This window comes from Copidosoma floridanum, unplaced genomic scaffold, assembly GCF_036245765.1.
Source record: "Copidosoma floridanum isolate Cflo_tuat_1 unplaced genomic scaffold, Cflo_Japanese_pri ptg000009l, whole genome shotgun sequence".
In the NCBI taxonomy this organism is placed as follows: domain Eukaryota; kingdom Metazoa; phylum Arthropoda; class Insecta; order Hymenoptera; family Encyrtidae; genus Copidosoma; species Copidosoma floridanum.
In genome coordinates this window covers 7,072,471-7,099,483 of record NW_028321886.1, presented here as the reverse complement: position 1 = coordinate 7,099,483, position 27,013 = coordinate 7,072,471, and the positions used below count along the sequence as shown (strand labels likewise).

Sequence of the window (27,013 nt, the reverse complement as noted above, 5' to 3'; positions counted from 1 at the left end):
GTTTGTTTATATTTTTATATATTTGAATCCTGAAGATACAAGCACATTTTACAGGCATCTGTTTTATTATGTTGTATGTTTCTTTGAAAATGTTTCTGCAAGTGTGTTGATATTGGTGACAAAACTTCCTGCAGATATAGGTACTGCAAAGTACCACTATATGTTATCAGCATCTTGCATAATACCTTTTATTTTAGGTGTTATATTTATGATAATATATTACTTGAAATACCATCCATCAATGAAGCATATAACACTCCATTTTTGGAGATTATTGAAAGGGAGATACCATAAATAATTATTTTTTTCAATTATTTAATATTTTATTTAATAATTTAATCTCGGTATCGTGAATGAGAGTATTTGCAATAGCAAATTAACAATAATTATAAATTCATAATAAACTTAAAAACAATACAGTAAAATAATTAAATAGGAAAATGTTTCCCAATTTTCGTTCAAATATTACAACATGGTGTATACAAAACTATCAACTATATACGCATATTTTGAATCAGACTTGATTTTTCATTAACACATTTACATTTAAAGAATTGTAATCTAATGGAAATGTATTTTTATTTTTAAGCTCTCAAGTAAAGAGCTCAATACTTTTTTATACTAATGATATGGGTATAAGACTGATTAATCAGATTTAGTTATGCCGTTTTCTCTATTATGGGTAATTATTTCGAAAAATTTTTGTAAGCACTATCTGCTGCCAAACAAACGTAAATCTAACTTTAAGAGTACGTGCCCTCGGTCAACTTCACGCAGTTTTATTCGTTTCGTTATTGGACCAAACGTGTCACTGCTGTCTCTGACAATGTCTACGACTCGAACCTCTGCTCGGCCGAGAAATTCTGAAATATAAATATTTATATTTATTATATATATATTTGATAGTACTTAATATATGATGGTATAAAAAAATTATCAACAGCATTTTACCATCAGGACTAAAATATCCTTTATCGAAAATCGTAATGCACAGGGTGTCTTCATGCAAATCCTTAACTTGGAACTGCATAGAAGTGTCCCATATTGGACATTCTGAACCCGAGACAACGATCGTCTGCTCCTCTTGTGATCCCATGGAAACCTTGCAATATGCGTTGCATTTTCCTATAAGCACACAATTTAAAGACACCACGCGAGACATTTCTTTAACACTACAATTGCCATACTCGTGCATTTACGACATGCTTTGTCGGTGATATTAAAAAGAATCTCAATTATTTTTCTAAAACTATTTGAGACAAGAGCAAAGATATTAGTTGGAATATAAACAACAAACTGAAAGAGTATATAAATTATAACACGACGAACAAAAATGTGAAGAAAGTATTTTGTATGAGATATGAAATACTAAAAATTTTTGTACCAAGTTTTTACTATAGAACAAAGTGTTATACAAGTATTAAAATGTATTAATAGAAAATAACATAAATGATTAGTTTTTTTAATCTATGCAGTGCAGCGTTTTATTAAGCTTAAGTTATAGAAAAGAGTTATCCATGCAACGTGCATGTAAAATTGTCAATAAAACAAAAGTATTCTTGAAGATGATGATTTATTTATTCAAGTCCATTTTCTGACCTTTCCTAATTTCGTCTATGATTAAAGGCAATTACTAAATCGATTGGTATGAAGATGCAACAAACTTTTGAATGCGTAAAAATTATGGGCGAATTTTGAAAATGATTTTTGTAATTTCGTACGAAGGTTTACCTTTGTTTTTACTGACAAGATCTTCTGCCTCCTTAACTACTATCCAAATAAGGCCCTTTGTAGGCCTGTGTCGAACTAAAAGGTAGAGTGTATCGTATGTTTTAGTATTGAGATCTACAGTGCTGTGTTAGGAACAAAAGGTTTTAAACAAAATATTTGTGTACATTGTCACCCCAGCTGTGTCCTCTGACTTTTAGACGTTTTCATACGACTAGATCCCAAGAGTCAACTTTTGACATGCATACAAAAAAAGAGCAGAAAATAGTAAGCGGCCAATGGCGAAGCGCTACGTACACATTAGATATCTGAGAAAAATGCTCAAAAACATTGTATTTCGAAATATGGCAAAATGTGCATCGAAAGAATGAAAAAAAAAAAAGTGAAAAAAAGATGTAGGGCCAAAGCAGGAAATCGTCGTCGTTGCTTACCGGTCGTATTTTTTAAGCTGGATCCTTCTACCACAGTCACGAGAATTCGTCCGCATGCTTTGAACTGCGCCTGCTCTATTTTCCGAGACAAACATACATTGTACGATTTTAACAAAAAGCTAAAAATGACGTATACTGTACATACGCGGTAAAAAAAAAACCTTTGAAGTTCTAAATTTTTTTTCGAAAAAATCATACTTGTGTACAATCGATATCGATGTCTTCAACCTATTGTTAAATGAGACGAAACAAATCATAACAAATAAAAAAAATAGGAACATTCTGCCCAAATATAGTTAAGGACGCACCAATTATCAGCAGAACAATTAAAATACCAAAATATGTATTTACAAGTAAAACAACCAACAATTAATTTATTCGTCAGACGACAACATAAACAGCGCGATCGTCACGTCTGCAAATCTTGACGGACAAACCAGCGACAAATGACCTTGCGCTCAACGTAAAGCAGTTAAGCGACTTGATAACGTCAGAGACACTGCGCGAGCCAACTTCACCGTAATAACAACAACAACAGCAACACTTACTCGAGCGTTGACGCTGCAGTCGGCTCTTTTCGTTTTCAGCGAATTGTCTTCGAGCCTCCATTATCCGGCGTACCCACAACGAGCACTCACTAGTTGACGGGGTCACTAGATTGATGTCCTTTTTGGAGTCACTCAGCCGCAATGTCCTCGAGTGTTCGGATGGCGTGTGGTCGCCACCGCCGTTAGTCAGGGAGTTGCCAATCCCGTTCGTCTTTAGCTCGTTGAAGAGAATCAGATCTTGTAAGAAGATAGGCTGCAAAGGATTGAAAGTCAGTTGCATCATACTTTTAGACACTTTAGCTTCCAAAATGTTCTTTTATTTCATCAAATCGAGTTTCTTGAAGCCGAGCTTGCTTACCCTTCTGTACAGCTTGAACTTTTGATTTTCGTTTCTCTCGAAGGAAAACTGCTGATTACTCGGTATTGATTTCAGTGGTTGCGCGAACAACAAAAAGTCGTTTGTGAGGAAACAGACGAGTTCCTTTCCGCTCTTGGACTTGTGTAAAATCCCATAGTGCAGGAGCTTGCGAGGACCGAGAGAATTCGTGAGCGAATTGAAGACCAATTGCTCCTCGAGGCCGTCGCAAGCCACGTGTGTCTGAAGCCATTCGAGTCTGTCGCTGTTTTCTTTCTCCCGCACACCTTCGTTCACCTGGTAATTTCCGTTCGTTATGATTTCGTAATGTCTCGATTGATTGTCCAATACTTGAATTTCAGTTCAAAAATTTACCTGCGTGCAAAATTCCTCGGCTTTGGCCAGAGCTTCTTGCAAATACTGCCGGTCAGGATGCTCGGCACGAGTGTACTCTAGTATCTGAATGATTAAGACATTGTACATTAATGAAAAAAAAAAAAAAAAAAAAAAAAAAGTGGAAAAATTATAAACGCACCTTTCCAATGAGCAATGGATATTTGGTGATTCGCTGCATCGGTTTTATCAAAAACGAGCTCAGTGGCATTCCTTTGGTTCGAACGTCCTGTTGGCATCTCTGGGATACCTCGACGAAAGCTTGATTCGTTTCGGTGAGCCGTTGAAGGTACTTGGCCGCCGATATTTGACAACTACAGAATCTTATGTAAGCAGACATACGTGGAATCTAAAATACACAAATCAACACCCATAAACGCCAACATACCCACTTACGAATTATTTTAACGTTATCGTTAAATCTCGTTGGGCTTACGTTTTCACAGAGGATATCACCGATCATTCGGATGATCCCTCCTTCGCTATTGTCGCGCCTTATTCTCAAGGTCCTGAAAAAAAAAAAAAAAACACGTAGATTATCACTTTTGAATGCGTGTCCAGGGTGAGCGCAGGTAAGAATCGATTACCTTAAAAAACTGTCGTTACAAGCAATGATGTCTCGCCAGTTGATGAATATCTTGTCGACCTCGTGGACGGTCAAAACCATGCTGGCTAAGAGCGGTTTTTCGAAAACCTGTGCAAAGATCGGATGACGATGTAATATTGTCTTGGTCCCGTGTACTCGGTATATACATGTAATTAATGAATAAATAAGAACCTCGTGGACTAGTTGCATGTCGACGATGTAGGCCTCTTCCGTGCGGATGAGCTCCTTGATGTGTTCCTGGCGTTTGCGCTCCGTGTGATCGAGCTGGGCCATCGGATCCATTCTCAGAAAGTCGTTGACTGCTTGGCGCCCGTAGTGTCATGCATGTATGTGTTACACACGGTAAAGTATACATACACATGTCGGCGTGTTAGGACGAAAGGTGCATGGGCGCAATGATTGAGGTAAGCGCGCGTCGCAAAAACAAGAGAAACAAACAAACAAAAATGGGCAAAATACAATGTGACTCTGCACGTGAGATCTCTCCCTTCCTGATAGATAAGTACGGGTAAATAGTACGCGATTTACCCTTTTTTTTTTTTTTTTTTTTTTTTTTTTTGAGACGAGATCGTATGATCGATAATTGCTTTATTATTTTATAGAGCTTTAAACACTTGAAATTTTTTTTTTTTCCGTGAATTAAGAGCATTTTTTTATCACCATTCACAATACTATTTTCATATTATTTTTGCTGAAAAAATTTTATTTAAACAAAGTTGAAAAAAGTATCTGTATGTGAGTCTGTACACTTAAAAAAAATCCTTTAGAATCAAGGAAATATTTACTGGAATATTTCCAAGAAAATAAACTCTTTAAACAAGATTATATTTTCTTGCATTAAGACAGCATTAATAAGAATTAAATAAGAAACTATTCTTAGCTTAAAATAATATACTAGATTATGTACGTAAAATTATTCTAATAAATATTTATTCTAAGAAATTTTTTTTTAGCGTAGCTTCATTTTTTTACCAAGAGCGCAGCATGTTGAAGCGATCCATTTTCATATATTTATTGTGGCAAAATGAAGATATAATCTATTAAATTTTTTTTTATAATTGACAAGTCGTTGTAAAAATAATACTTCGTAAAGCATATATGTACACTGTAGTGTGAGTAAAGTACCTGGGTCGGAGGAAAAGTGCAAAAGTGAGCCCTCGAGCTGTACCAAATCCTCCGAGTAATCCTTAAACAGAGGCGTGGAGCTTTTTTTTCGCGGGACGCGATCATCCCCGTGCGGACACCGGTTTCATTCGAGCGCGCGTCTCTCGTACAAAATGGCAAGTGTATAAGTGTGTCAAGCCTCGGTTCGTCTCGCGCGCTCCCCGATATTGATCCCTCCCTTCCCCCGCGACTCGCCGGGTTGTGGGGTATTGTAAATTTTACGGTGCCTCGTCGCGAGGGCTGATTTGTCTTTAAATTTAGTATCAACGGGATATCGGCTGTCGAGTGCAGGTTTTGTCCTTTTTCTCCGCGACGCGTCCAGAATAAAGTATGGGCTTTCTATTTTTTATCGTATGGCCAGCCGATTCGGGTCGATTATTATTTCATATTAGTTATCCACACGTTACAAGTAATATCGATTTTACTTCGATAACTACCGCGAGACTAAAAAAACAACAATACATTGGACTATACAGGTGGCTTCATTATGATACGTGAAATTGGCGGCTTTTTTACAAAATCAAATTTTTTCAAAAGTAAAATATTTCTATTTTGCAAGTGTGAAAAATATTCATATAAACAGTTGTATAATTTTTTCTACAACTGGAACGATATGCAGATGTTTGAATAATTTTATAAGACTGCGTTAAAAATGGAAACATGAAATAGGTAAAATTAAATCAAAAGCTTGAAAAAAAATTCATCATTTAATAACGGAACTAATAAAACAAAACAATAAAAAACAAAAAATAAATAAAAATATACGTAAAGTAAGAAAACAAAGTTGGCGAAAAAAATAAATGAGAAATAATGACTGACAACAATTTGGAATGCAAGTTCATACTTGAACTGAGTTTTTTCTTTTTTATTAATATCCGACAATACAACGAGAAACAATATGTATAAGTCTGGCATTGATAACAATCTCAGGATCAGATAGCGCTACACGAATAATTACAATACCTCATAATTGTGTATATATTCAAAGTACACGTTATAGTAACCACACGGTTCGCAAAATTTGCGTCACACCCTCTCATTCGTATCCTCTTAAATGTTTTATTGGTACAATTTTTTTTTCTTTTGTTTCTTTTTATATTATATTTATATGTATAATATGTATTGTACGATATAGAAAAATCGTTTTCAGGCAAATTTCATTCATTTATTTAATTACTAATTTTTTTTACTTCATTTATTCATCATCATTGTCATTATCGTCATTGATGTGAGGTTGTTACTACTATTCTAAAAACATAACGGTCGACAAAATGTATGTATATGTATACTCGACTGTTTTTTTTCCATCTTTTTTTGGTATCTTTTTATTTTATTGTATTTATAAATATGTTATTCATTATTTTATTTTTTTTTGCATGTGTCGAAGGGTATAAGATAAAGACACAGCACATCGCACTTCTGTATTGTGCTCTCGCGATTAATAATTTAAATATTCCATTTGCATCTAACTCAAAATTTCTAACTATCTATACTTAGTGTAACTTCACCATAATTTTACTCTCAACATATGAAATCATCGCGATTACAAATTTGAAAACTGTTAATTTAGAACTATTTTTTTTTTTAAATTATTTTTACGGCTATATTTTCCATTGCTAGCAAAGAATATTTTATTTATGGTTACTTTTTCACATATAATTTCACTGAAGGAAAAAATTCCGTTATTTTTTTATTTTTTTATTTGCACATGCAATAAGTTCGCGAAAAGACTTATTATGTGTACGATTTATTTTTAGTATTACTACTATATGAGTACGAGAAATGTGGCAGATGAGTCGAACGATTTTTTTTTTTCATTTCTAACTTTTTTATTTAAAAATCTTTGATTTGTGTAAGACGAAAAATTTGTCAAAAGCTAACACTACTTTTCTTTTGATAATATAACTGTATCGTGACATTTAAGTTTACCTCTTAATTTTGCAAGCACGTGAAACTTGATTATTTAGCGTTAAAGCAGTTTTTATGATGCAAACTTTTTTATTTTTTTTATTCAAATAAAGCTTTAATGTTTATGAGTGTAATAACGTTTGACTTAAACTTCAGCTTTAAACAATAATTTTTTGGGTGAATATACCATTAATATTTTTCTTACATCATGTAGATCTATAAAATAATACTCTATAAAATCACAAGTTTTTCTTAAGAATGAGCATTAATCATCACTTTGTTAATTATTTATTTTATTAATTAATGAAAAAGTATTTCGTTGTTGAATTTTTAGTAAAGGATCAACACCGACGGAAATGCAAAAGAAAAAGATGAATAAATTTATCTCGATGTAGCGAAATTAAGAGTACATGCTACATTTGGTGATGGCCTATAATACCTATACTTGTTTTCAAAATTTAGTTACACGACTCTCTCTTGTCATCTTTTTTCTAAATCTAATAAATCTAACTAGTGAGACAATTTTTGCGCGTTTTTATGTATATAAATTCGTGACTTTTATGTGAATGTCTCGTCTTATATCTTACTGCGACTCGCGCGTACGTTATACTCTGTGGAGTTTTTATTTTATTTATTTTCAAATGATATTTTATTTTTTATCAACGTTGGCTCCCTCTTTGCATTTTTTCTCGTTTCTAACTACGTAGAAATAATGCAATCGCAGGAGTGAAAAAGTAAACTTTGGTTTAAAGTTGACTTAAAAATTTTGCATTATAAGAGTTTTAATTTTTTTGTTACAAGATATGTATATTAAGTATCATGCATTTTTTTTCATAATTTATTTTATTAATTACTCTCGTAATGATTAACCAATTGCACACTCCGAAAGATTCCTTTTTTTTCTACTTATGTTTCTTTCTTTCGATGCGAAAGAACTTTCTGGAAAATCAGTATTTTTTCATTCAATTATAACATTTACAAATTACATGTGATGTTTTTCGAACAATGTACAATTAAAGCAAAGATATAACGAACAACTCTTCCGGAATCATTTTTTATTTCCTTTAAATCTCACATATCATACAAAAAATTTATATGAACACATACAGAAAAGGAACAAAGAACGGAATATAATGTACACGTTGTAGAACAAAATGTTAAATATAAGGTTGAATTTTAAGTATTTTGACGTGTTCCCATGTTTTTTTTTTTTTTTGTTTTTTATTTTTCTATGGTTTTTTTTATTCATCGGGTTTTAAAAACAAATGAATGCTCACGAGATTACTACAACATATTCATACAGCTTACGCTTTAACGTGTTCAATGTTTCGTGATGTTACATCCATACTACTAATTATTACTGTAAACAATTTTTATATATTTTTTCTTACTACATCATAGAAACAATTCTAATGCTCTTTTAAATTTTAAAATTCTCGACATAATACAATAAAAGTAATTTACTGAAAAATATTTGTTTGATTAAAATCAATACGCCTTTATCGGAAATTCACTACCTAGCAATACATCAACTTTTTCTCAAACCATAAATAACTTTAATCGACGACGTAAACTCTTATTCTTAACGTTTATACTAATTAAAAATCTAAGAAAAAAGGATTAACATGTTTTTTTTTTTTTTTTTTTTTTTCTCAAACAAACATTTTTCAGTAAAAAAACCGTCAACGTACAATAGCTTACATTTAAACAAAAAATGAAGCTGTTGATTCATTTTTATTAACAGACACTTATTTCATTCTTTAATTATTTTCAAATGGCCACACGATTCTCCGACGTCAAGCCGGGAGTATGTACCAAAGCTAAATAACTTACTTTTAAAATTATTTTACATGGTACTGAGTCATTTTTAATGCTTTCTTTTTTTCTTTGGTATTACATTGACTGTGCTTAATATAAATTTTATTTCCACTCTCATTGAAACCTGCGTCAGGATAAATCCGACGTGGTAGAAATCAATTGTTAATGGCACACGCGCGTGCGTGTGCACGTATAATACGATGAAGAAAAAAAGAAACACGTAAACGTTAACAGTTTTCTACTATCATTAATACATTAACACATTTTTTTTATGTTATTTATATTCAACAGAATTTTTTTGTGATGGCTTTTGGTTACTCAAAAAAAAAGTAAACGATGGTATATTTATGTGGTCTTCGTATAATATTCGACACTTGAGAAGGCATTTCTTATACAGTATACAAGTTGATAATATTTCTAACTGCAAAGTTTATCTATTTTCGTGCTTTTTTTAAAACTAGCGTTTAGGCTATGAATATTATTTTTCTCATTTCCCCCTTGAAAATCGACAATTATTTTTCCTCGTAATTAAACCGAGCAGCTGTAGGGTAAGTTTATTCACAATCCTCTACAACAGATTTTTATTAAACCCATTTATATTAATAATAAACAATTTATGGCACTTTACAGTTGAAACAACAGTTCATGATTTATTTTTAAATTGCTTCATATGGCACACATTTATAAATTGTTAAATTATTTTTGAATGAAAAAAAAAGTTTTCTCTTTCCTCGCTTCAATGAAAATTACAAATATTCTGCAGTTATTTGACGTTACTTGATATACTTAAAATTGAAATGATACAATTTATTAAAAATGAATTATAAAAACTTCTGAATGACTTGATTGTAAGTAAAAAAAAAAACAAATACAAAAAATCTGTCATAGAGTAATTTGAGATTTTAGAGGAATGGCTCTGTGCTTTTTTTAGGGATTATATGTAATTCGCCGACAGATCGTAGAATCGATCATATTGTATCCATAAATCTCCTGAAAAAAGTCTGACGGGAGCGTGCAGACCAATTATTTTAATTGAAATATTTTCTCGTTCAAATTTACTAATTCAGAAAAATATTATTGTCATTGTCGAACCAAAACTGTATAAACTAATAATCTTTTTAAAAGTCATAAAAACAATATTTTACTTAAATTAAAATATTGCGTAAAAACTAAATAATTTAACGCATTTATAAATAAATAAATTAACAAATAGAACGACTGACTGTTGTAAGACAAAAATTAATAAATCACTCAATAAATTTGATTAAAAATAAATGTCAATATAAAAATAGGATTGATTTTGCCTGTTAACTCAAGTGTACTTAAGATCAATCTTTTTGCATATAACTAAAATAAATTACACGTCAACAAGAGTTGGGTTTATTTAAAAATAACCAACAAGTAACAGTCGGGAAAAACAAAAATTAATAACTAAATAAAAAACGCTATTACACGTTAAATAATTTTTTTTTTTTTATAAAGACCCATGCTTAATAGGGCTTAATTAAGAAAAAATTTATAGATATTTTGTATATCACGTATAAAATAATTTGACTAAGTTTCATCTTTATAATGTTTACGTTATGTCTATCTTGGCTGTAAAAAAAATTGTCCTACTTTTGCAATAAACATAATGATCAGACACAGCTGATATGTTATATGCAGTGCAACAAACAACTGATGTTCAAGTTAATACAAATCATCAACTTTTTTAGAAAATGTCTGAAAAATTTTTTAAAAGGATTCCAATCTACTTACAACAGACTAAATTCAAAAAATGCAGAAATAAATTTAAAACAGCAATATGATAAATTAAATGAATTCATCTAATCCTGACTTACTCAATAATCGTAAAATATAACATTACCACGAATTTTTGGAAAATATTGTAATAGTTTCGAAAACAGTGTGTTTAAAAAAATTAGAGGACCATCCGAAGTAATTTAAAAAATTTTTTTTTAATTATTAAAAAATTAAGATCTCAATCAAAACACACAAGCTTTGACTCACCAGAAACCTGCTTTTTAATAGAGGTGATATCTATAATAGTGCTGCTCCTACATTGAAAATTCCCATTTTTTATTGCATGCATTAAACATATAACAGCCCAGAAACGTTAGAGTTGCCAAGAGTCAACCTACCCTAGGAAATAACATCAATAACAAAAAAATTCTAAATTTACTTAAAAAATCTTTAAAATAATTATTATTGGTTGAAAATTTCATAAACAATTAATTCTTCAATTATCATCAATGTTTGCTAATGAAGCGTAAAAAAAATATACGAACTCGCATCAGTAACAATGACGTTTTTTTCATATCACATTTTGTGAACTTATTTTGTTCCATAACCAATATAATTTCCTTCATTCAAAGTACTATTATCTATAAATTTTTTCCATTAAGCCAACACCATAACCATTACCTTACAGGTTAAATATTAGTTGCAAAAATAAGAGAAAAAGTATTTAAAAAAGCGCTACACAGTGTAAATAAAAAAAAAAAATTAAAAAAAAACGGCAAACTGTCTTTCAGTTCCGGAGCTTCTCCACGCTTACAGTAATATTTTTTTTTTTAATTTCCCTTAATAGTCATCACGCAAGTATTTACAAAAGAACGGAAAGATCAAAATTCACTCTTCCCTCTTCATTAACAAATACATAGTTTTTGTTTCATTACTTATTCATTGTTTTTTCTTTTTTTTTCCTTTCAATCAACTAACTTGCTCTCCCATCGGATATTTTTAGCAGGACACATGCACCTACCGGCCAACCAGTTTTTTAATTTTTTTTTTTATTTTACATATTTAGTTGTAACTCCTTGCGGTAACAAAGCACATAAGTATATGTACACCCATACATGCATACGTAATTGTGTCATTCTTATGTTGTATATGTATATTATATATATGTATAACGCATTTTCCTTTTAATACCTTCTTTTTTTTTTTCTTTCTAATTATCATTGTTTTTCACACTTCGTTCACACAACACATATTAAGCACTGACAAGATTACTCTTAATCATACACGTGTATAATAATTACGTACACATTATTGTTATCTTTGTCAATAATGGTTGATTCAACAATATTTCAAAATTATCGTGTGAATATGTGTATATATGCAATTTTCATCGTCGCAATTAATAATCGCTATAAATATATATATATATGCATTAGGTAACGGGGGGAGACTTGAGAGAAGTATAGATAATACAATATAGGTGTTGGTGAAGTGTGCACACGCTACACGGTCTTTTCCTCATAGGTAAGTATACATGAACTAACTCAAATAATAAAATGAATATCGTTTTCAAAATGCGTGGGAAGATCCTGAAGACTCGGCTCCGTCTTTTTGATGATTATAGTTATACGTATATAAATAATTGTAAGTAGATCGGCAGTTTGTGTGTATACGATGTGTCATTCACCACATAATATAATGTAGGTACTTCATCGAAGAGGTCGGGTGATGGATAATATATGTCAGTGGCGTAAAGCGCGAGTATATGTAATAACTGCAGAAGCTAGAGCCTCGGTGTTTGTTTGTTTGTTTGTTTTTTCTCTGATCGCTTTGCTCCAACATCTTGATTTTGTTGTATCCTCTTATTATTGTTTTTTTTTTTTTTTTTTTTTTTTATTCGTATAACGCATAAATAAATAAACAAACAAACAAATCGTCGCGCTACGATTGAACATAGTGTGCAGTCGCTATTGTTATTGATATTATCATTATTATTGTTGTTGTTATTTTTATGCTCGTTAATCGTGCCTGCGCTGCGATATAGGAGGAGCCGTAGTGGATTTGTTGTTCGCAGCTCGCTCGCTCGTTCGTTGCTCAATCCCCGATAGCTGAAGCAGGCCAAGAAGAAATGATATGCCGGTTTTTAGTATCGTTAAGTATGTCTCGACCGATTTTCAACAATTTCTTTTTTTTTTATTTTTCTTTCACTTTTTCAAGCATTATACGCGATGCTGCGCACGTGCACGCGTTTTTTCTATCATTTGTTCATCTATATCTATGTATTGTGTACTAACTCTGGCAATTCTTTAGCTCAGCTATTTTTTTTTTTTTTTTTTTTTTTTTTCTATGTTTTAACACGAATTGCTTCGAGGCGTTGCGATGCTGCATCCTCTTACGCTGCGTGGGTTTATAAAGCACAAGCGAAAGAACACATTCATTAGTAAAACATGAAAATAATGCTGCACGGCTGTGTAGGTTGTGTACAGTGGGTATAGGTACGTCATCGTGGGCGCACCGTCTTCTCATGCGGCGAGAAAGTGGCTTTTTTTGCTAATTGGACTCGCTAAGAGTACCTATATAGGTACGAGGTAGGGGGCGAGGAACTAGGTTTTCATGGGGTTGGCTGATTTTGAATTGGGCATTTCCTTTCTCTGCGAGCTCAAATTATTTAGAAAAATGCAACTCGAAATATACATGACTAAGGTGATTATTTTTCGCCCACAAGTAATTAAACGTTTCAACGTACATTTATTTATTTATTTTTTTTTTTGGGTAAAATTTAAAATGTAGAGTAATCAACCACTTTCTGTTGCCGGGGGAGGACGATGTACACACTACAGACGAGCTTATCGTGCGCTGTGAAAAAAGCCATGCAGTTGACTCAAACGAAAACAAAATTATAATGCACAAGGGATAAGGACGCTCTGGTTTTTCAATTTAAAAAGCATTTTGCAAGCATTTTTTTTTCTGAACGAGTGGATGTATTGCGTCAACTATTATTAATGTTGTGATTATTTGCATCGCCTATCGAATAATTCTAAGTAAACTTGCGATTTACTACCAGTCAACCAATTTTTTTTTTTTTTTTTTTTTTTTTTTTTTTTTTTCTTAGAGTATGTTATGAGATGGGCAACTAAAGGACGTTGGACTGTTAACGTTTAAGCTTGAAATACATCAGATTTTTTTTACTTTTACAGACGAAATCGTTTTTCATCTCATATAATAAATACTTGTGATACGAAAACTTATACAAAAAAGCCTGACTAGTTGTGTAATACAAAATTACAAAATACATCATTTTCAAAGAGTAAATTTTCTTTCACGTCTTATTTATAAAACCAAATTTATCACGTGTTCAGTAACATTTAAAGTTTAACTATTTTTTTAATAAAAAAATTATTTTATACATCTTGCATCACTTAAAAACTTTACCTGCATTTTTTATTACAGCTGGTCATAAATGCTTTGAAATAATTTTTTTATCATGTACTTGAAGAATTATAACAAATTATAGTAATTCGATAAGGACACAACAATGAAATGGATGGTGTAGAGAATGTGACGTTAAAAAAAAATCCTAATGAGAATTTTTCAATTTAGCAAACAATTTTTTAGTTGCCGGTAAATTTATAAATTTACGTTTTTCATAAGCATTTTTTTTATACGTTCGTTTGTCATTTAAACACAAGAATTAGTAATATATTATAGAATAAATTAAACAAAATTAAAATACTTTCATGCACGACCACACAATAATGTACATCTTGATAATTATTTACATTTTTCACGTTAAAATTGGCATACAGTTTGAATTCCAGTTAAAAAAAAAAAAAAAAAAAAAACATAAAAAAATAAACATTACCAAAACACGACAGACGAAATCACAAAATTCTCAAATTTGGAAAGTACTGTTTCAAATTGTCGGACATATAATAAAAATTTTCATGCACCCACCCGAAAGCAAATTATTAAACATCAACTTGATGAGTTCGTATACAACATTTTTAATAAGCAACATATCAATTTACGATAAAAATGTATACTGCTCAACACACCGTCAATCACATAATAAGTAGTACAGTTTTAAAAGCACTAAAGTTACGATTAAACTACGAGGATGCAGTTAGATACGCGAGCCCTATTATGTTAAGCGTTGATGAAGCTTGTATCTTTGAACTTTTTTTCATGACAATACAATGTATTATACATTAAAATAAAAAGCACCACATACAGATATTAAATCTAATGTACGTAAAAAAAGTTTTAAACTGCATCGTTTTTTACGAACGAGTATATAAAATAATCATGAGACTTGTCTTAAATGTTATAGTTGATAATATTACAGCTTTTTCTAATTTAAACATGAATCAACGCATCAAAGTTAAAATTCAAATGAACCCAAAAAAAAAAAAAAAAGAAAAAAAGAAAATGGTAATTAGATGGGAGGAGAGATTCTAGTTACATGTGAAACCGTCAAGACTCGAGATTATTCGTTGAACCATATTTTCAAAGACCACGTGTAGCACGTGTAATTCGAACAAACCACACAGTAATCTCGTAAACAGGATATAGTCATATGAGAAGGAACGTATATGAGAGTGCCGATTGGTTAACCATTTACATACAATGTTTGGCTAAAATGTTTGCCTAATGTTTGATTGATACTCTATAGTGCTTTAATGTGCATGTGTATTGTATATACATATGTATCATACATGTATATAAATCCATCGTTTTTGCACTTTAAGCACAATTAAAACTCAAAATATGGTGAGATTAATTTTTATGCACTAAACTATGAGGTATGAATATTTTTTTGATAACAACTACGTGATTTTTTTAATCATTAAAATATGATTTTAATTGTAATCTACTTGGTTCGCATGTAAAAAAGAAAAAATACATATATATGTAACAAAATTAAAATAAAGTTTCGTATTGTTTTTTAATTGATTTCAAACAAAACTTTCTACTCATCTAAAGTGATTCGACTTTCTCACTGAAGAGCTCAAGTCAATTTTTACAACTTTCAATACATTTCGTTACACTCCAAATGCTTTAAAAAATAAATAAATAGCAATCATATAGACAAATAGACTTTTAAAAACTTATAAAAAATAAAGTACGAAATTAAAAATAAAACAATATCAACATCTGAACGAATACAACTTTTACTTTGACAACTTTCAACATTAAAAGCAAATTACGCAGACTCAAACTCATCATACAAAACCTAACTAATCAACACCTAAGGCTAAATTATAATTTTGTGTTAAAATGAGCTCTACTTACACATTGGTGAAACGTAGTTGCTGGGAAATACTCCGGAAAGACCGTTTAATTCGCCTCGCCACCACGACTCCTCGTCCTTGGACAGAACGACAATTACGTCTCCCTTTTCGAAGTTGAGCTCATCCTCGTTTTGTGCTTTGTAAGGATAAAGTGCCATGACTTTTTCTGTTGGACAACCATAATTTTTTAATTAGATTAAAATTTTTTATAATTATTTTTGTACAAAATTAGCGTTAATGTACCAACCGGCAAACGGATCCATCGTTGGAGAATCTTGGTATCTATGAGAAACTGGTGTACTGCGGTTACTAGTGCTGATCAGAAGTTTTACATACGACGCTGGGAACCAGCCGATTTGTTTCTTCTTTCCTCGAGCCTGCAATTGTAAAAAAGGATAATTATTTTTGAAAAAAATCAGTATTAAAAGAATAAAAAGAAAAACCAACAAATGCTCACCTGTAATTCACCTTCCCACCATCCAGACTCGGTTTTTTTGCGCACTGCTATCAATTGACCTTTTTGTAGATCTAATTGTTCAGGACTCGTGCCTTTGTACGTTGCAATAACTTGCACGATTTCAGGCTTTCTTCCTCTCTGTGTATGATTAATGAGATAAATCGATGGATCACATGTATATGCGTAAGGAATGTGTTACGACTTTACTTTCAAACGATTTAGAAAAATCATAATTTTTTTTTAAACAATTGACGAGAAATTTTACTGTTCTAAATCGTTAAGATTTAATGTTAGAAGATAAAAATTGGTAGAACCAAAGAATAAATTAATATTATATACAAAACATTTTTTTTAATGATTAACATGTGCATTAAATAACCAAGTATATCTTAATTAATGCAACAAATTACCTTTGTATTATACTGTTTTGAGATGAGACAGGCCAATGAGTGTCCAAACATTAATTGAAAAGATGGCATCGAGATTGAACGTCCAAGGTGCACAAGGGACAAACAATCAAATGTTTGTGTTATTAAAAAAATAAAAAAAATAAAATAAAATGGAAAATGAGCGCCTGACATCAAACAATAAGGCTTGGGATTGACGTAAATGTGATAATTATAAATGTGTGGGGATACATAAAAATATTGATTCACAAATAAATGCATGAATATTAGATAAAAAATATTGATGCACAAAGTAAATTACTAAAATGAACATATTATTCGTTGTTGTTAACAAAGAACAAACAAATAAAAGCGAGGGCACGAGAAGTTTACCTGCTGCGCAGACATGGCTGCAAAGTCTGGCAGCTCGGCTCTGTCCTCGGCTTCGGCTCGTTCCTCCTCGAGCTGCTCGGCAGTTTTCTCCTGCTGCACATGGCAAACAAGCGAAAAAAGACGCGAGTGTCAAAAGTTGTGTGACGTTTGTTGTATGCAAACGATCACTACAGGTGATTAGTATTTCAACGTTGTAATATTATTGTCACGTTATCACATGTTTTAAGCGTGAGATTTTGTATTGCTTTTCATCGAAAAGTTAAATATTTTGACGTGTAGAAACGATAGGTAGTCTGAGAAAAAATTATTTTATAAAATATACGCACTGGTTTCTCTTGCGCTTGTATTACAGCCTCTACAGGTTTAATTATTTCTTCTGGTTCAGGTGTCGCTGGAGCTGCGGTGGTCTATGAAAACGTGATACACCCCACAAATGAAATTAAGCATATGAAATGAAAACGTCACAAGTGAACGAGAGAGCTTCAGTCACACAAAGACAGTTATGTCTTGACATTAGGCGTGAATGAAATGTAACTAAACTCTGGCGCAAATTTATTCTTCAAATCAAATTTCACTCAATTATTTTTAAAACGTAAATCGTGCCCGAGTACTTTGTTATCAAAATCTTGTTGAAATTTTTTATAACAAACAGAAGCGTAACTCACCTGATCCGGCATATCGTACTTCTCAACGTAATTTGAAGGAAAAATTCCTGTCCTGTCGCCAACCACACCCGTCCACCAGTCCCCGTCTTTTTTCGTAACCAAAATGACGTCACCTTGATTGAAATTGAGATCACCAGCTTCGTTAGAAGCGTATGGATAAAGTGCCATGTAATATTCGTTAAGGCCACCGCCGAGAGCTTTCGTTGTGTCTTGACCGTTTGCAACTTTATATTTAACGTAAGACTTTGGAAACCAGCCCACTCTACCAAGGCTCGATTCACCATAACACCAAACATCCTTAAAGATATTTCATTTACATATTTGTAATTAATGTACGAGGGGAAAAATATATGACAAGAAAAATGTTTTACCTGTTCTTCTTTAATCGTAACTGTCTCTCCTTTACCAAAGGACAAATGTTGATCAAGCGTAGGTCGATACTGATACAGAGTGATGGCTGAAATGTTACACAATAGACCTTCTCCTAATTTAGGAGTGATGGGTTCGATGTACGGACCCTCACCTACTGCAGAGCCTGCATCAGACAAGTTTTCAGGAACTTCCGCAATTTCTCTGCAAATTTACAGAATTCGTGTAAATTCAAATACTCTTGTTGAATATGAATGATTATCAAAAAAAATTTATTGTAAGGTCTCACTCTAACGTTCGTTTTTCTATGCTATCCTGATGTGCAAAGGCATCGCCAACAACGGCAGTACTGGCCACGACTTCAAGAGGTTCAACATATGATTCCGGAAACCAACCCGTATGGCCTCGAATCTCACCTGCTAACCAGCCGGGTTCTGCATTTTGCACCGACTGTACCTGTTTTTTCAATAAAAACGTTTAAACTTATGTAACAAAGTTAACATAGTTAAAAAACAAAGAAAATAATAAAGGGGTCACTAACGTTAATAACATCTCCAGGTTGGAAAGAAATCTCATCTTGATTTCTAGCAACAAATTCGTATAGAGCTCTGTATTTCCTCGTTCCGCTGACATCAGCTTTTTCTGCTTGAGATACTGCCGTGTCGTCCGATGGCCATGCGTCGATGTCCACGTCACCAGCAGTGTCACCCCAGGCATCTTCTCCCCACGTTGAGGTTGTGAATGAAGCTGGATTCGTTTTCTGACGCATCTCCAGAACAATTGCTTTCTTCTCCTCGAATTTTTTATTAAGATCCATACAATTTTCCAGCAAAGTTTGCTGATCCTTTTGTATTTCCTCTGTTTTTACGTAAAAATCAATATGTCATCATCTCTACACAAGCAGAATAAAATTTTTTTAACAACTTTAATCCTCACCTAATTGGTTATTGCTATTTTCCATTTCCTTTTCTTTATCCTTGATTTCTTGTTCGAGATCCGTTATTTTATCTTTCAATTGTTTTATTGCAATTTGTTTAAGCTTCTGAGCTTCTTGGTCTTGCGATTTGCTTTTAGCTTCAAGCCTTGCTTTTTCTTGGCTAACAGCTAACAGTCTTTGATTTTGCTCGCGTAACTTATTTTTTAATGCTGACATCTCCTGAAGCTGTTGATCTCGGGTCGTTCTCATACCATCGATCGTAGTTTTTACCGTAGATACACCAACACGCGTGTCACAAATTTTTTGAGATAATTCTTTGACTCTGTCGTTCTAAAAATAAAAATTTAAAATCATTGAATTACTTTTATCCACGATTAATGTTTATACGTTTCAATGTTATGTATGTATACCAGTGAGCCAAGCTCGATAGTTAACGTCTGATTTTTTGCTTTCAGTTTCAAAAGGATATCTTGTTCCTTTTGCCGTTGAGTTTGCAACTCTTGTGACTTTTGTTTTTCCCATTCTAATTGACGTTGTCTTTCCATCTCTCTAAAAAAAAAACAAATTTTTTTTTAATCAATATTATCAGAGGATACATTTTTGCCAACTACTTACTTTCTTGCTGCTTCTCTTTGTTCTTGAGCTCGTTTACGTTCGTTTTCCTTTTCTTCTTCCATTTCCTTTTGCCTCAACATTTGTTGTTCTAGTTCTGCTTGTCGACGTCTTTCTTGCTCTAATCTAAAAATCGTTCAACAAAAGTAATGTATTGAACTTTTCAAGTACAAATCAAGTATTTGTCATCAACAGTAGTATTTTTTTCAACTACCTCAACTTTTCTCGTTTCTCAGCTTCTTCTCTTTCTTTTCGTTCTCGCTCCTCTTGCTCTTTTCGTTGAATTTCCAACAACGTTTTTCGACGTCTTTCCAATTCCGCTTGACCTTTATCAAAGTTTTCTTTCCTCTTATCTTCAAACGAAGACTTAAAAAACAAATAACAAAAATCATGATTCTTTTATTTTTTACATAAATCTACATAATCATGAACAAAACATTTTACTTGTGGCATGCCGGCTAGTGGGTCAACATTGTCAGGAACCCCTTGTGAGGAAACAGAACTCTGTCGTTGGCGCCTGAAAGTGGGCGGAATGAGTTCTATTGGTAATTTTGTTGGAATAACTTCGCCCATTTTCGACATGTCGCATAAATGCATCGCTAAAACGAATTCCTCACAGCCGAGACGTCCATCCGAATCCATATCTGACAGAGCCCTGTCAGTAAAAAGCGCGTGATGAATAATTCATGAAACTATTTTCCGTAAAAGTTGTATCTTATTTTACAAATGAATAAAGTTATTACCAGATTTGTGCAAGTATAGCCTGCGGTAACTGAGACTGTACCATAATGTTTCTAGCCTGAGGGCCAGATAAAAAACCAGTTCGCGCTCGGTCCCACGTGTTAAAAAGCTGAGTATATTTAAGTTTTGTTTGGTGCGGTACGGCCCACTCGACGGCCTGCGGTGAGCCAACGGAATGTAGACTGTGCTGAGAATCTATGGACCCTACTCTATCTATGCTCGGCGGTCTAGCTGTTGTGCTCAATGGTGTATTCGATGATACTGGCGTATGAATGACCCCTCCATTCATGGCAATCGTGTTCGGGGGTATTGGAGTCGCTGGTGGCGTTATCGTTGCTGGCATCGCGGCACCAACTACATTTCAAACACGCATTAAAAAATTTAATCCTCAAAAGAGATTTTTAAAAACTTTTGTTATTTCAACGTTACCTGCAGCTACTGGTACAATCGGAGCCATTGTGGGAGCAACGGCAGACAACGGGGGTATTATTCCCGTTGGCATGGGTTGCACTGGTACAGTCGGGCCCATGCTAAAGGCTTGCGCCGGTACTGGCGCTGTGTTTATTGGTACGATAGGTGCCACGGGTACGACTGGTACTATTGGAGCAACCGGCTGGACACCTGTGCGAAATTAACCGACCGTTAGTTTTACAAAGATATATTTGTTCAGAGTCAAAGCTCTCACAAAACTAAAAAAAAAAAAAAAAAACTCAAGAAACGCTGTTTCAAAACTGTATAAGCATCAAAGCTCTGGCAAGCTTAGTATAGCATGTTTAATCAGGTTTCGTTTCGTGAGCATTAAATTAACACAGAACAATCTCTTTCACTTCCACGAAAGCAACAAATCCCTGCCCATACTGGATTTTAAATTGCCGGGTAGTATAGTAGTATAGTTGATAAAATAGAGATATTTGGATACAACCCATATTGTAAGACTAATGGCACTAATGGCTAATAACCAAAGGCATAACAAAAAGAAAAAAAAATTTGGCTTTAGCGCTAAAGTAACGGACAAACTGCTGAGAGGAAGCTTGTAACGAAATATAAAATCTGTACTCTTGGTGTGTATATTTTGTGTGTACCTTCCGACATTAAAAGATCGAATAAATCTGTAAAGAAACAAAAAGGGGAAACGTGTAGGCAATTATTGTTTCGAAAAATGAGATACAGAGTAATATTGTGAGGTAAAATTAGACTGTATGAAAAAATGTCGAAATATTTATCGTATTCTTAAATATGAAGTAAAAGTGAAGTAATCAGTGATCAACTAAACTCACCCATATTCGATACTGATGATGTCATAGGCTGAACCATCTGAACTGGTGGAGCTACGACGGGCATAACAGGCGATACAACAGTTGATCCTGCGGGGCTGTTGGGAAACGATGGTGGCTGTGGCTTCGGGGGTGGACCAGTCGTCGGTACGAATCCAGCTCCTGTTCAATTGTACGCGCATTACATGTGTATTCAGGCGAGATGAAAATTGTAAAAAACTCTAGCAAAAATACTAGAACCAATAAATAACTCGTCCTAGCCAAAGTATGCATGTACGTCGAGCTAATTTTAAGACAGTATAATAATTGTAAACACATGTGAAATATCATGACACAATTCAAACATAAATTTTTTTTCACCCTGTTCATGTGGTACAAGTACAAAAATGCAATAAAAAGAATATAAACAGGCAATATAAAAGCTGTCACAGTAAAAAAATTTTCAAGTACAATATTAGTACTACTTGTCGCAATGTTTTAATAAAAAATATACTTATGCAAAGCAGCAACAATTCAAGGTCAATGTTAGTACAGAAGAGCCAATGTAATCGTGGGCGTAAAATTGTCACGGGTCGCGAAAATTCGTTACTAAGTCATACTAAAAACATAATACCAAAGATACACTGCACAAACAAACATCAACAACATTCCTTACAAAAAAAATAAAAAAATAAAAAAATAAAGAAAGGTCGTATTTATAATCCTATAGTCTTGACTTGTTGTAATTAACAATTTCTTCCGTTTTGTTGATTTGTTTTAATGAAACAATACGCATATCTAGATGACTGGCATATCTCTTAAATCATACATGTTTCATCATGTACCTATATAAATGTGCTCAACTACAACAATCCGTAAAGTTTCGAAACACGCGCTGGACATCTGTAAAACATACCGATACTGTCGGGAGGTGTAGGTCTTTGCGGAATAGCACCACTTTCGACCTTAGCAGTGGAGTCTCCTGTAGAGCAGCATACGGAAAAACACAGCATTGAAAAAAGTCGCAGAAGCGTTATAAGCAGTACTCTTTTTTTTCTTTCCTTTTTTTTTTTTCTTTTAAATAGAAAAAAAAGGAAAAAAACACGTATCAATGTAAAACCAACGCAAAATTATTTACTGATATAAAAAAGATGTTGAAAAAATGCTCCAATTTCTGTATTCTACACTTATTGAGCATCTACAGTCATATTTCTTTTTTTTTTTTTTTTTTTTTTTTTTGTACAAGCAGAAAAACCAAATATTTTGGTTAATAAATGCAATGATATAAAAATTTGAAGCGAAAATAAATGAATGAATTAGAATATACTTGGAAAATGATCACCTTCGGGATCTCATGAAAATATGCACCTTTCTTTACACCAAATGAAATGTGTGGTAAAATTTTACATTTGACAATAGAATATTACAGACAAATGATGATGGTATCACAAAAAAATATTATCAACCTACTACATCTGAAAGCTAATTCCAAATGAAAATAGAGTCAAGAGATATCTCTTATACTCATCATTCTACAAAACCTACAATAAAATTGTTTTTTAACAAAACAAACTATCAAAAGTTAAGACAAAAATTTAAGCTAATTAACTTTACATCAAACGAAACACAATCAAAAACAAAATGAGAAATAAATATTGTATGTATGAGCCTTATTGTAGAAAAACAATCATGAATGATGTAATAGATTGAAATAAAATAATACATACGATTGAGAAAATTCTCAAAAACAAAGTAAGGGCAAGCAGAAAGTTGACGAGAAAAAGAAAGAGACATAGATCAACAATAGTAATCCTGGAGAATGAGCTGTAAAAATATATGACACACTGGACACCAACGTACCAGAGACATGAGTAGGTGGTGGCGGTCGAGCGGGAGGCTTTGATGGGCGTGTATTGACAGCTACAGGTTGTCTACTTTGTTGCGATGCTGTGTGTGATATAGAAGTTTTTTTTTTTTTTTTGTTTTATATATAAATGCAGTGGTGTGTATCTCGTTCTCCATTTTAGTTTATGTTATACTTAAGGCGATTCAAATTAGGTATGTGAGGAATTAATGGATGAACATTTTTCACGTTCTCTTAACGTAGTGTATTTTTGATAATGATTATTGTTCTACAAAAGTTAATGTCAGTCGCTTGTCATTTAACATTTGAGTATTTTTTACCTGTTCAAAAGTGATTTAGTTATACTTACAAAATTCAGTTTACTAGAGTTAGTTAAAAAAGCTCAAAAAATCATTCGTTTTAAAAAAATTTGTGCATATAAGTTAATTATGAAATAATAGACAGACGTGGTGTTATATTGCAGTAGATTGAAGTAGAAAAGTGTGCTTGAAAACGATAGCAAAAAATTTTAGGTTAGTAGGTGTAATACAAAAAAGATCTGCTCAAAGTATACTTGCAAAAATTGTTTGATAAAAGTTTGAGAAAAATGCTTGATTATGCATGTGTTTTTAATACCAACTCGTGATGCTAATTTTACTAAGGGGTATCTAATGTTACGAAAAAAAGTTTTTTTTTTCTATTATATTTTATCAAATTATTGATCAATAAAGAGAGTAATATTTTGTTATCAAAGAGAAAGCTTTTAGGATTAACAAACACTCGGTCGCACAATTTTTATTATGCAAAATGTAATGTAATATTAGATTCTTTATGATTTTTTTATTTTTCTCTAATAGCAAACAGTCAAAAAATATGGCTTCATATTTACAGCACCTTAATGTCAATTTGAGTTTCGTAGTCAAATAAGATTATCTGTATACCATCAGTACACAAATTTTTAATTCAACCAAATACCGCAAGCCATACTATACCGAACGTTTACTTTTTTGATACATGACTAATACAGAAGTGATGTTTTTGTTAATCCTTTAGAGCTTATCTCTTAATTTCATGAAATATTGTTCAACACCCTGCTTGCAGTTTAAAAAAATACATACATGTATGTATATGTGTAAAATATGACTTACCAGGTGGGACTGTCATAGGGGGAACGACTGGAGGTCCAATTTTTGGTATAACTGTTTGTGCAGCTGGTACGGGTCGTGGAATACTAGCAGCAGTTGGATTTGGAGATACTGGTGGCACTGGGGAAACAGCAGTTATCGGGCTTGACCCTCCTATAAAAATAAAAAGAATTTTAAATAAACTGCGAGTTTTTTCATTAGTATATAGTGAAGATGATATACCTGAAGATAAAGCCTGCAAACTTCTTAGTAGAGAAGGAGGTAATGCACTTGGTACTTCAAAGCCCCTTAATTTCAAAGTTATTAGTTTGCAAGCTATGCTGAATTCATTAATGTTCATTTTTCCATCTGAATCTGTATCCGCCAGTGCCCTAATAAATTTGTAAAAATAATTGAATTAGATGTGAGTATATGCGTCATATTACCGTGTAAAAAACATTAAAATACGTACCATATTTGCCCTAGCACGGGTGGCGGAAGTTGAGATTTTAACAAAAAGTCTTTTGCCTGCACTCCAGTAATGATCCCATTTATGGGCTGAAGAGCATCAAATTGCTGCTGGTAGCGAACCCGTTCTGGCATAGTTACGACCCAAGGGTCAGTACCTGAATGAAAAGTAAGTAATCATCAGTTAAAGTATTTTTAAGTCCAATTAAGGTACTGAATGAAATGTGGCATCAGTTAAACTTAATTCAGTGATTTGAGCTTCAGACTGATAGTTGATTTAATTATACTATCATTGATCACCATACCACTTGATATGATCATCAATGAAAAAAAAAATAAGTTAAAAATTATTTGTGCAGAAGATGTTAATAAAAGTTTACAGAATCTGGAAGGTATTATAAAAAAACAAAAAAAAAGAACTTTAACATTCCAGATGACAATTGGTACAATGGCAATTGACAGTTAAAAATGAAGCTACCAGAATACAACAACCAACACCTGTCATTGAGTAAAATCAAGGAAATGAAGATCAGCTCCTTGATCAATGAAAAATATGAAAATGCGCGTAGAGTATGGCTAAGAGAGGAGAAAAGCCTCTTATAATTGAGTAAACCAAGAATTACATAAACCAGTATGGAAGATAAGAGCCAAGCCTGATAAACAATAATCAGAGCTACCTCTTGCCCAATCAAAGAAACAATAATAATAATCCAAAACATCGATCTTCAAAAGCCATTGATAAGTTTACCTAATGCAACAATAATATAAGGGCAATGCAAAACCACTCACCCGGAGTAATAGGGCTGGTCATCCTGATGCAGCGGAGGCAGCAGTTTAACGACTCGGTTTATACTCCCCGAGCGCCTCTTGAATGGGGCGCGACACTGTCCTCCAAGTTTCCTCGCAACTCCTTGGAGATGATTGAAAGGAAGGGAAGGAAAGAGAGGCTCGTTCAGAACGAACGCCTGCTGCTCGCCAGCATCGCTAGCTGCATTTTCCTCCCCGCTCTCTTGGCTTTTTCTTCCTTCTCACGGCGCGCCTAGAGCAGGCTCTTCCTCAAGGTTAAAGAGATACAAGTCCACAAGCACGCACACACGCACTAGACTTCTCTCTCACCACTTTTTCTCTCTAATTATTATCTCTCTCGTCGTCGTCACACTCTACTGTCGGTCGTCGTCGGCGGCGGTTGTCGCTCGTGTGTATATAATACAACATGTAACAGTCGCGCAAGTGAAAGACCGAGCAATTGAGGTGTGTGTATTTTTGATACGTATATATAGGTACGTATATGTGCGGCGCGCGATCGATCCTCCTATACTCCTGGCCCTGTGTAATCTGCGTGCTCTCTACGCTCTATACGTCGTCGTCGTCGTCGTCGCCGTCTCTCCCCTAGCTCCCTTTCATTCTCTCTCTATCTTTCTTTGTTGCTCTACCCCGCTGTGTTGATGATACTATCTATATACTCGATGATAATGTACAACTGCTCCAAAAAGTCCTGATGACAAAAATGTGCAAACAAAAAAAAAGAATAATTATATGTAATACATGGCACACGCACTCTTGCAACTTGCAATCACTAACGCGATAGTAGTGTGATGCTACAATAGAAAATATCTTGTACATATACACTATGATCCACGAGTTGAGCTTTTACGCCGTGTATAAGATATACACAATATGCGTTTATGGGTCGATAAAAAAAAAAAAAAAAAAAAAAAATACGCACATGAGACGATAGCAGACTATACACACGAGCGCACACACTTGAGCAGACTACTT

General features: G+C 33.2%; 1 protein-coding gene across 1 annotated transcript; it reads right to left on the bottom strand.

Annotated features, from left to right (window-relative positions):
* Positions 1-346: 346 nt before the first annotated feature.
* On the bottom strand, positions 347-26,852 carry Dap160 (dynamin associated protein 160). Its single transcript, XM_014348309.2, has 36 exons — positions 26,024-26,852; positions 25,239-25,392; positions 25,010-25,158; positions 24,791-24,940; positions 23,660-23,746; positions 22,716-22,781; positions 21,824-21,982; positions 21,629-21,655; positions 20,976-21,167; positions 20,549-20,900; positions 20,250-20,460; positions 20,020-20,171; positions 19,809-19,931; positions 19,604-19,742; positions 19,193-19,523; positions 18,798-19,114; positions 18,546-18,712; positions 18,259-18,460; positions 17,888-18,184; positions 17,549-17,629; positions 17,223-17,315; positions 16,854-16,865; positions 16,444-16,581; positions 16,234-16,363; positions 15,988-16,152; positions 4,234-4,361; positions 4,043-4,149; positions 3,892-3,964; positions 3,598-3,804; positions 3,438-3,521; positions 3,066-3,359; positions 2,708-2,960; positions 2,160-2,234; positions 1,732-1,806; positions 952-1,125; positions 347-863 (listed from the first exon to the last, which is right to left on the bottom strand). The coding sequence occupies exons 1-36, from the start codon at positions 26,043-26,045 to the stop codon at positions 712-714; spliced, it is 5,538 nt and encodes a 1,845-aa protein (XP_014203795.2). The 5' UTR covers positions 26,046-26,852; the 3' UTR covers positions 347-711.
* Between the last annotated feature and the right edge of the window lie 161 nt (positions 26,853-27,013).